The sequence below is a fragment of the Falco rusticolus genome, chromosome 13 (assembly GCF_015220075.1).
Source record: "Falco rusticolus isolate bFalRus1 chromosome 13, bFalRus1.pri, whole genome shotgun sequence".
In the NCBI taxonomy this organism is placed as follows: Eukaryota; Metazoa; Chordata; class Aves; order Falconiformes; family Falconidae; genus Falco; species Falco rusticolus.
In genome coordinates, this window is record NC_051199.1 from 2224313 (window position 1) to 2235349 (window position 11037).

An 11037-nucleotide genomic window follows, 5' to 3' on the forward strand; every position below is an offset into this window, starting at 1 on the left:
AAGCATCTCATTGACGACAAGCAATTAATAATAAGGAAAGAAAAGATGGGCTGCCCATGGGGACACAAAAGGGCTTGTACATTTATTCTGAGCCTTAATGTTATCAGCATTTTAGGTTTAAAAACAAGGGGGTGGGGAAAACAAGTAAATAAACAACTAAATAAAGCCAAAATACACAGAAACAAGAATTGAATTGATGCTCAAGAGAGGAAAAATTATTTAAGGCTAATTCCTTTTGAAACAGGAGAAAATCCTGCACGTCTCACAAAATCACCCCCAGCAAAGCTGCCTGGGCAGGCAGTTCCATCACCACCCCCCTGGCAACCTCTGCCCGCAGCAAAACCCCCTAAGTTTCGCCATTTACTAGATCAGCAAAAAAAAAAAATATATATGTTTTTTTTAATATTACAGTGATGTCCAGCCTCCCCCTCCACGCGGTTAAGATGGATGTCCCTTGTGCTTTTATTTCTAATCGCTGAAAATTACAGCGGAAGCAGAATTTAAAAGGCACCTTCGCAATTGGGAACCCAAAAATGTCACCGGTTTGGGGACACCAAACAGGGCTTCGCTCCTTATTAAACTCCACATTTGTATCCAATGCTTGTATAAAAGTCAGCATTGGGGTGGCTGTGTTTTATTTTCTGTATTTCACAACCAACCCTGATTATTTTGTTTTTTTCATCTCTTTCTTTCCCATGAACAGGATTTTCAAAGATTTCAGAGCTGTACCACCCATGTTTAAGGGGAAAGATGATGCCGCCTCCCTCACCGCCACGCTCCAGATACAGAATACTCCTGACGCGTGATTGCATCGCCCTGCTTTAAGCAAATAAAAGCATTCCCTGCTCCTGCTGGGTCTAAAAATTAATTCAAAATTTAATCTTCAATTCTAAAATGTTGGGGGGGGGGGGCGGGAAGAGGGGAATTTTTTTTTCTTTAATTCTCCAAGGCATATTACAGCATATACAAGGGGAACAACAAAAAAAAAAAAACCAACAAAACAATCGAGATACTGTTGGATCCTTCCTATAGGAGCCGAAACCATTTGGCTGGCAGCAGAATGGCTGATTTTTAACTCGTGAGAGGCGGCTCGGCAGAGCGGGCAGGATCCACGCTCCTTCCCAGCGATGTCACGTTTAATTCCTGCCTTCGGAGAAACAGAAACAACCCCCTGCCAGCAGCTCCCGGCGCACCTCGAGGAATCCCTTCCCCGACCTACGGCAGCGAGGTGTCAGAAAATGGGTTTTCCAGCCCATTTCCTATCGAACCGTATTTCTGGGCGTCTAAACACAGCGGTAAAATCAGAGCTCCGTGAGATCGGGTTATAAAAATACAGGGCTCCAGGTGGACGCGGGGAAGCGGCGGCATCGGCACCTCCCGGTCCCCAGCGCCGTGACGCAGAAACGCTGGGGGACGAGAGCCAAGATGGGCTCGGGTTCCCCAAGCCAAATTAAAACACAAACTCACTTAAATAACCAGCGGATTTTACCATCAGAGTCCCCCCCCGAATTCCCAGCGCGTCTCTAGGGCTCAACCACAACTACAAAAATCGGATTTTCTACAAATTTGAAGCCCTTGGGGGGGGGGGGGGGGGGGGGACAGGGGACAGGACACGGACGGACACACACGACACGACAACAACTACAACATGACCACGTGAGGCTCTGTTCCCTGCCAAAAATCACATTATAAAAATAAAATCTATAATCTACCGAGGCAAAGGCACGGTCCCTGTAGCTGGATGTATTAGTATAAAGCAGAATATATTTTTTTAGCTGTGATAAGAAGATATCAGCTTTAAATTAGATCTCAATAACCTGAGGAAACTTGGGAGCCGAGCTGGCATAGAAAACTTGGAGCCAGCTGAAAACAGCCTGATGCAAAATAAATCGGCATTTATTTCTGGGCTGTTTACATGTCCTTTTTTCTTTCAAAACACAGAAGAAAAAAAAAGTAGCAGCACCCCAGCCCGACGGAGAATTTAGGTAAAGGGGAATTCCTTGCTTACATCCCAAAGGTCGAGCCCCGGGTCCATGCTGCCTTTCCAAACTCCCAATTTCTGGCTCCATCACTCTTCCAGAGTCCTTGACAGAGCAGCTTGAGGCTGCTGCAGAGCTTCACCCTACAAATACTACAGCTGGCGTTTGGAGGGGGGTGGGTTGTTGTTGGCTGGGGGGTTTTTTTTGCTTGTTTTCCAAGATTTTTGAAGGTAAGAGCGTGTGATCCCTGCCTAGGAAGAAACCCCACTCCGGCACACGTGATGCCGGGCACGAGCCGTTCCCCACTGAGCCTCAATTACACAACAGCGTGTCCCCCCCGCCGTCACTCCAAAATTAATGTCCTGACACCGATCTCCACACCGAGCCAACCATCCCGCAGGACCCTCCGGGGGGTCCCGGGCTTTTTCCCAGCGCACAGACCTTTTATCCCAACACATACTGGGGGGGTGAAAAACCAAAAATACTGTGTTGCGACGAGGGAGCGCGGTGATGGGGTGCGGGGTTACCTGCTCTACGGGGTGAGCGTGTCCCCAGCCCCACACCTGACCCCCAAGGGGGTGGGCTCTGCCCCTCAAGCGTTCAGTGTCGGGGACCCCCGGCCGCCAGAGAGAGAGGAGCATTTGCAATGAACTAATTGCTCAATTCCTCATTAAAAACAACCTCCTCCTGCAGCGCGGGCGGCCCAGCTGCTGGGCGCCCCCCCGGGGAGACCCCCAGGCCACCCCCCCCGGAGAAAGCGGAGGGCTGGGGAAGGGGGAGGGGGTGTTTTTCTTCACCCCCAAAAAGCCAAGCGGCTGTTTGCTGCTGGCCCGTCGGGAAGCGCCCGCCCGCCCCGCCCGCCGCGTACGGGGGGGCCGCGCTGCGGGACACCCAGGGGTGAGGGGGGGGCGGCCGGAGCGCTGCTGTGGGCCAGGAGCTCCGCTCCTTCGCTTCCCATCGCTTCCCATCGCTTCCCATCGCTTCCCATCCCCCGCCTCCGCTCCCCAGAGCGAAAGTAAAACCCGGCGGGGCTCCCGCCTCGCCCCCCCCCCCCCTCGCCGCTCCGCCGTGGGCCGGCGGGGGGGTGGGGGGGGGGTGCGGGGGGGATGGCGAGCGGTTACCTGAGCTTTTTGGGCACGGAATAATCCACTTCCATCACTTTGCCGTGCAGCTCCACTTTCCCTGCGGAGACAGCGGGGCGCTCAGCATCACCCCGCGGCAGGCCCCCCCTGCTCCCCCCCTCTCAGCCCCCCGCCGCTGCCCGCCGCCCCCCCCCCCCCCCTCCCCGGGCCGCCCCCCCCGGCCGGGCCGCCCCCGGGCCGCCGCTGCCCTGCCCGCGCCCCGCCGCCCCCGGCCCCCTGCCGCCCCTTCGGCCGCCCTTTGCTCCGCGCCCCCGGTGAGTTGGGGCAGGGCTCCTCGTAAAATGGTTCCCGAGGGGGAGCGGGTGCCGGGGGGGCGGCGGGTAGGGGGGGTCCGCGCCCGGGCGCCTCTTAATAAAATCGAAGAAAAAAATCAGCGAAAAATCGCCGAGGGTTGGGGAAGAGCCGGGGCGGCCGCGGGAAGGAGCGCGTGGGGGGGGGGGGGGGATGCCCGGGGCTGGGGGCGCCGCGACACGGGGGAGCCCCGGCGGGGGGGCAGGGGGGGGGCGAGGCGGGGGGATGCCCGGGGGGGGGGCGGGGGGGGCTGCGGCGCCTGGCTCACCCGAGAGGGTCTCGATGGCCCGGATGGCCCAGTTTTGGTCCGGGTAATCCACGAAGGCGTAGCCCGACTTGAGCAGGACCTGGCCGGCCAGGGGCAGCTTCCTCTCCCCGAAGAGCTGCTTCAGGTCCTCGGCGGTGGCGGCGGGGCTGAGGTTGCCGATGTAGAGCTTGTTCATCCTCCGCCGCTTCATGGGAGCCCCCCGGGCTCCTCCCCGCCCTCGGCGCCCGGTGGAGACGCGGGGACGGGAGGGTACGGCTCTGCGCCACCCGCCCTGCCCCAGCCCCAGCCCCGCAGGAGCCTGCGAGCGCGGCGGGCAGCGGGCGGAGCCGTGCCGAGCCCAGCCGAGCCCAGCCCGCCCCCGCCCGGCCCTGCGGCCGCCCCGTCGGTCGGAGCTCGGCGGCAGGTGGAGCAGCGCGACCCCCGCCGCGGGGGGGGGGGGGGGGGCAGGACCCCCGGGGGCGGCTGGCCCGGGCAGAAGCGGCTCCCCGCTACCTTGGGACGTCGGTTCGTGGTGGGTCGGGAGGGTCCGGCCCTGCCTGCAGCCCGCGCCCCCCCAGCTCCCCGGACCCTAAACCTGCCGCCCCCCCAGCTCCCTTGCCCTTAAACCTGCCGGCCCCCCAGCTCCCCTGCCCTTAAACCTGCCGCACCCCCAGCTCCCTTGCCCTTAAACCCATCATCCCCTCCCAATTTCCCGGCCCCTAAACCCGTCACCCCCCAGCTCCTCTGCCCTTAAACCCATCACCCCCTCCCAGTTTCCCGGCCCCTAAACCCGTCACCCCCCAGCTCCTCTGCCCTTAAACACACCACCCTCCCAGCCCTTTTTAAAGCCATCGCCCCCCAAAGCTCCCCGGCCCCTAAACCCATCGCCCCCCCTGCCCTTAAGCCCATCATCCCCCCAGCCCTTTTAAACCTAGCACCCCCCAAAGCTCCCTGGCCCCTAAACCCATTGCTCCCCAGCTCCCCTGCCCTTAAATCCATCACCCTCACCAGCTCCCCTGCCCTTAAACCCACAGCTCCCAGCCCTTAAGCTTGTCACACACCCCTCAGCTCCCCTGCCCTTAAACCTGTCACCCCCCTTCCCCGAGCTCCCCAGCCCTTAAACCCGTCGCCCCCAGCTCCCACTCCTTGCCCGACACAGGTGTCCTGCTGGCACAGCCCCTCTGTCCTTGCCCAAAAGCACTTGAGGAGTTCCTTCAGGGGAGGGAAAGAGTCCTGCTCAGAAACCAAAGTTCAAAAATCAGTAAATAAACACTAGTCTGTATGAAATGCACCTTTTTAGAAAGTGCGGGTGCACAAACCCGCCCCAGCCGAGGTCTGAGCAGCCATCGCTGTGTGCCCACCCGGCATCCCAAAGGCTTCCCGAAATGGCGAGCTGTGCTCTGCCACCTGTGCACTGAGTTTTGCATGTTCTCAGCTCGGTGGTGGACGCTGCCGGAGCTCCTGGGGCACATGGCTGGCGGGGGCTCTGCTGAAGGCTGTCCTCAAGTGACCAAGAGTCAGTGTCACAACCTGCCTTGTCTGCCGAGGGCTGGAAGCTGCAGGTTAGGTGACGATTTTCTCTCTTTTCCTGAGAATACAAAGCCAAATCGTTACGGAAGGGCATCCGGGCTGTGACCGGAGACTAAAATAAGGTGCAGAAATAATACTGGCTGACAGGGGAGGATGGACACAAGTGTCCTTGGAGCCGAGTGTTGTGCCCTATGGCCAGTCGTCCTTTACTGCGGAGGGGATGATGGACAGTAATTTAATTCCGCAGATTTTAAACTGCATGGCGGGACAATTAAAAGCGACGCTCCCTCCTGGCGTGCTGCATCCCGCTGCCACTCTTCCCCTGTCATGTGGAGGTGCTGGATGGAGTAGGAATAGCAGTGACGGGTGCTTGATGCCATGTGTATAGCAAAAATAGATGTGGTTGGACTGCGATGATGCAAAGCGAGAAGAATCCTTTCTCCTCCAATTTCTTCGTCTTTGCTTTCAGCCCAGCTCCTGCCGGGCTGTCATGTACCAGTGGGTCTGGGGGCTCTTCCATCCTCAGCCCCTTTTTCAGGTGCTGTTAGGCCAAAATGCATTGATAATGTCCTTTTTAAAAAAGCTTACCCTCGATCAGGTCATTAATTCATTCACAGCGATGAGCTATCAACAGTAACGGGGCAGGGAGCTGCTGTTTCATCGTTGCCACTGGGAAGCAGCTGGAGAAACCTGAGGCTGCTGGAGTAATTAGTGCCCACAGGCTGCAATATTCATTTATGACTCCTCGCTCAGGTCTTCTGCAGGAACTGGATGTCACACAGGAAGCCTCCTGCAATTACCTGCATGATATCATCCCTCTTGCCCCTGATTTTTGGCTTTGCAGAAGGTGCTCAACAACCTTCTTCAGAAGTTTTCCCAACCCTGTGGAGCTGGTACTCTCTTTTCCAGAGTTTTAGTGGAGCAGTCGTGGTCCAGATGAGATGGTCAAGGGAAGTATGTGCTTGGGGGAGGAGGATTTAAGAGCACTAGTGAAAAATAGCTGGCAGGGCAGCAACCACCCAAAGCTCAGTGTAAATGGTGCTAAAGGTGGTGCAGGACCCAGGAGGAAAGGCAAGCTGCCCTCCCAGGACGGGACATGCAGTGAGATCAGTCCTCTCTTAAAAAGATGCTGATGTGGAACTAGATCGGGAGATGGTGGCGAGACTGATAAAAAGAGCAAAAAAACACGAGAGCAGAGGCAGGTTGAAAGAGGGTTTGTTTAGTCTGGAGAAGATAACAGGCTTGTATGTGTGAAGGGCTGCCTTGAAAAGAGAGGAGAAATTAGGAAAAAAACCCGAGTGTTTGGTTGATGGGACATGAGAAGAGAAGGAGGTGGTGCTGTCCCTTGGCTGGAGGTGTTGGGAGGAGACAGGACAAACACAGGACAAACACTGGGACTACCACATCCACCTTGGTGCTGGGGGTGGCCCAAGGGGTCCCCCAGAGCCCTCCAAGCTCAGGATAAACTGGTTTGCCCGCACTTCCATTTTAACCTGAGCCTTTGGTATGCCTGTCTTGGAGCAGGCAGGTTAAGATCAATGAGCTTCCACCACCCCCCCTTTTTCCGACGGACTGGTCTGACTGGGACCTGCAGCCAGGGACTGTTCAGGCTCCTGTTAACAGATGCTTGTCAGGTGGGTGCTGTGTCAGGGCATCTGTGCTGGGATCCCTCCTTGGATCCTGCAGCCGGAGCACCCATCCCCACAGGGTGCTGGTGAACAGGACAGAGAAAGGGACAGCGCAGGGAGAAGGGATCCTGCCTGGAGCCAGCGTGAGGGATACTGGGAAGCCATCACGTTTCCATCAGTAGATGGGCTCCAGAAGCTGTGGTGTGCTTGGCAGGGCTGGCAGCAAGGCGGACTTGGGGATAATCCCTAGGGAGATGTGCTCCGTGAGCCATCCCCCACTGTCACCAGCAGTCATCACCAACACCTCACACAGTGTTGATGAACTTTCTGGAAAGTGTCTTTTGGCTTTTAGAAACCTCCTAGCAAAAAAAGGGAGCAGCTGCTGCTGCGATGAGGGAAGAGCATCACAAGATTGGCTGAAGTCAGTTGCTACAGCAGCCTACCTCAGTAGGGCAAGATTATCCATCACCAACAGTGTAGTGGAGAAAGTAATTCAGAATTCGGTTGAAAAATGCTTCTGTACTTTTCAAGCCACGGGGGAATCTGTTTGCTAGCACACGAGTGAAAAATCTGACAGCACTAACAGAATTTCAGGAGCTTTCAGGCTATCAGCCCTTAAAGCTCAGGGGTGGCACAGTACAAGGCATCTGTCGTGGCTGGGTAATTGAATTAATAACTAGGCCTCTGTTAATTATACTTGTACAGGGGCTGAGCATGAGAGAAACCCTCGTGTTTTTAAATTAAGGAGTTGCTAGGGAAAATAGGATTTTTAGGAATTTATGAAACTCGCTGGAGAGCTGAAAGCTGCTGCGCTGCTTGTGCAAAGGGTGCCAGCAGTCACAGCGCCGAGCGCTCCGTGCCACACGCGACCCAGACACTCTTAAGGCCCAGTTTCAAATTAACTTATGTTTGTAAGCAACCTTACAAGTTAATTTTAGTAATGTTTTTCTGAATATGCTAAAACCACAATTACCCCAACAATATCATGCTGAGCGGCTCCCCCAAGTATACACCAGCCCCCGGGGGACCCTCCTCTAGCCCCGGGGAGGGGGGAGACACTGCAGCGGTCACTGTGATGGGACTGGAGCATCTCTCGTGGCGGGAGAGGCACAAACCGACCCAGAGGAAACTCCACCTGCACACGGTGGTGAGAGACCAGCGGCACACCACCACAAACACTGCCCAATTTCCTTCCCCCCCCTCCGCCCGCAAAGTGCTTTTAAAAGTTTTTTATTTGTCCCACTCTCAACAGGAAAGCAGGTCAGCGAAGGGCGCAGCATTTCGCATCCACCCCAGCAGATGTTGCCTTCGCCGCTGCGGTGGCAGAGGATGCTCCCCGAGCGCCGGGAGGATTTCTGCCCAAGTTCAGGGTGCGCTTCCCCCGTCCCCTGCAATGAATTCGTTACATGCTGGCAGAGCATCAGGCCATCCAGCAGTGATTCAGACGCGGTTTCAAAGCACATCACATACCACAGCAATCTGTCATTCCCGCGTAAGAGGGCAACATGACACGCCGGGGAGCATCTGACCAGGGGCTCTTTCTGGACTGACAGGCAGCGGGAGTGATTCAGCGGCAGGAACCCCCAGACAAAAGGCTCTCCCCACCACGCGAGGCCACCCTGCCAGAGCCAACGCTCCCCCAAATCCTAGAAACAGCTTTAAAATGGGATTTTAGGGGGCAGCCTGGCACGCTGCCTCCACTGAAAACACCCATCTTCCCTTTTGTACCTTTTGCAGAGGAAAAGCTCGCGCTCCTCCGTGGCTCCAAGCCTTACCAGAAGTACCAGGTATCATCGCCGTGCAGGGAAGGGGTGGGAGGATGCTCTTCTGGCAGCAATAAGCCATCAGATGAAGTCAGCTGCCAGGAACTGGACCGCGAGTTGCGAAATCCTAATTTTACTAAAACATAAAGCAGCTTACCGAAGGACACATGTTCCTGACTCTACGTTTGTCAACTCCTGCCGAGCAATTCAAAGGAAGCCTAAGCCTGTGACTAAGAAAACGTGGTCAGAAGGACGAGGCTGCCCGCACTACAAAGGAGAAAGCGCAGCTCCAGCAGGCGGGAGCCCACCTTCCCCGGGAGCGCTCCTGCACGTGTCCCCAGTGCAAACCAGTGCAAACCGCGGCCCTGAAACCCTCACACCCAGCAGGGAGCTGGCGCAGGGACTGGGGATGCTCAGCGCAGAAGCAGCACTACACGCTCCAGGGGATGCATGAAGGGGAGCACCAGCTCGGCCCTGGATGGGATCCTCACTGCTGATAGTTAAAAATAATTACTGCTGAAATCCTGCTGTCCATCTGGACAGTAAAGCGCAATAGGGATTTTAAAAAACGTTTTTGTAAAAACCTTCCTAGGATGCCTGGCACGCTGCTGTTAGCTGCCTTCCGCGCCGGCAGCTGCGGCAGGTAGGGCCTATTTCTTTAGTCTCCTGCTTTGTGCAATTGCATGTAATTTGTCAAACTGCTTCTGAGAGCAAAAGGGGGAAGCATTTTCTTCCCTACATAGGTACAAAGCATAATTTTGAGTCTGGAAAGGAGTAGACATTATTTCTACACAAAAAAAAAAAAATTCTCCCTGCAAACTCATGTGGAAACTCTGCATCTCCTCCAACACAAAAATAAAAAATTAGATCACAGATTTCCTACATGATATGACAGAGACTACATAGTGTCGGCCCAAGGTATTTTACAACCAATAGAGAACTGCTGAATACCGAAAGGAGCGATTCAGCACCGATTTTAAAGATGAGAAACAGTCTTTAGAAGCATTTAATTAAGAACCTTAAGCACAATGTAGCCTTCACGGGACAGCAAGCCACCTGGTTATTCCTTGAGAAGCGGGCACGCAAGCACTCGCCCTGGGACTACCTCCAGCTTTTTGTGGGGCCGACTGGACTACTGCAGCAGTTCCCACCAAATAAAAAAAAAAAAAAGTGGGGGTGAAACAGGTTTACCACTTAAATCCCAACCTGCACTGGCTTGGGTGGCACTTCTCTTTAGAGCCAAGTGCCATCACAGCAGCTCGTACAGCCACGTCTGCTCTAACGCACAGACGACTGCAGGGGCAGGCCCATCGCTCATTGTCTGCTGCAAGCTCTTGGGAGTCACTGCCCGAAAACCTTCTGCTCAAGAGAACCAAACCGGGACAAGCATGAGATGGTGCTCAGAAAGAAATCGGCACGTTACATCTAAACCCACAGTTCCCATGGAATACCATGGTGCCATCCCGGTCCTTCCTCCGACCCACCTCTGAAAGAACAGAGAAAGTTACTGAAAACTTCTGTACAAAGATCCAACTTGATCTGAAACTACAGTGAGACAAGATGATGGAGACCACCAGTTAGAAATGGCACAGAAATGCAAGGAGAGCAGCTGGCTCTTCCATTCCCATACAGGAACGGGGGAAATCATCAAATAAAGGGCAAGAGCTGCAGCTCCCCAGGGTCCTGTAACTGCTTTTAGTCCATGAAAAAAGGGTGGGAATTGCCATACAGGAAAAAAATAGTAGAGTAACTTCAAAAGCTGAGAGCACAGTGGCAGATGCAGCCTAGCACCTCACTGCTCTTATTTCCTAGGTCCTCAAGCACAGTCACCGCTGGAGCTACGGTACGAGGCTGAGGGAAGTGCTTGTCTGACAAAAAAAGGCACTTTCTCATCTCGCACAGAACCTTCCCGGATGCGTATGAAGTTCATGAATCCGAGTAGGCAAAATGGCACCACGCTGGCAAGAATGCAACGTAACTCAAATGATGCTTTTTAGCCACATACGCAGCTAAGGCTGTACTTTTAAAAAGGATGACAACCATCAGTGAAGAAATAAGAAAAATCAAAGTAGTCTCTATGTTATTTCATTGGCACCTCTGAAGCATATGGTTACCCACTTCCACCAAAGCCCTCCGCTTATTTAAAGGTCTACATGTCACAGGTGGCCACCTGCTAACAGTTACCCCCCTCAAAGCTCAACGGCGTTACCAGGAGTTCAGGACACTGCTTGCTCCACATGCACAGCGCTGCTGCGTGACACCTCTTCCCCCTGCTGCTGTACATTGTGCACACGGACTTCTCCACACACTGGGTTCACACCCCCAGAGGTGCTGCTTTTAGAGAATAACTACCCAGCAACACAGAATTAGGGTGAAGTTTACTTCTGGGCTTTAAACATTATTTCAGAATACACAGGCAAGTGTTGTAGTCTCTTTTCAACCCACAACTTGGCAAAA

General features: G+C 54.7%; 1 protein-coding gene across 5 annotated transcripts in view; it reads right to left on the bottom strand.

Annotated features, from left to right (window-relative positions):
* Positions 1-3981, bottom strand: part of IGF2BP2 (insulin like growth factor 2 mRNA binding protein 2) — a 33537-nt gene extending 29556 nt beyond the window's left edge. For all 5 annotated transcript variants that reach the window (XR_005107322.1, XR_005107321.1, XM_037407415.1 and 2 more), the window contains exons 1-2: positions 3681-3981; positions 3101-3161 (exon numbers count right to left, since the gene is read on the bottom strand). Coding sequence is in view for 3 of the 5 variants with exons in the window: in XM_037407415.1 (XP_037263312.1) it covers positions 3101-3161; positions 3681-3870 (251 nt within the window). In the remaining 2 variants the exon portion in view is untranslated. The remainder of the gene's footprint in view (positions 1-3100; positions 3162-3680) is intronic.
* Positions 3982-11037: the final 7056 nt, after the last annotated feature.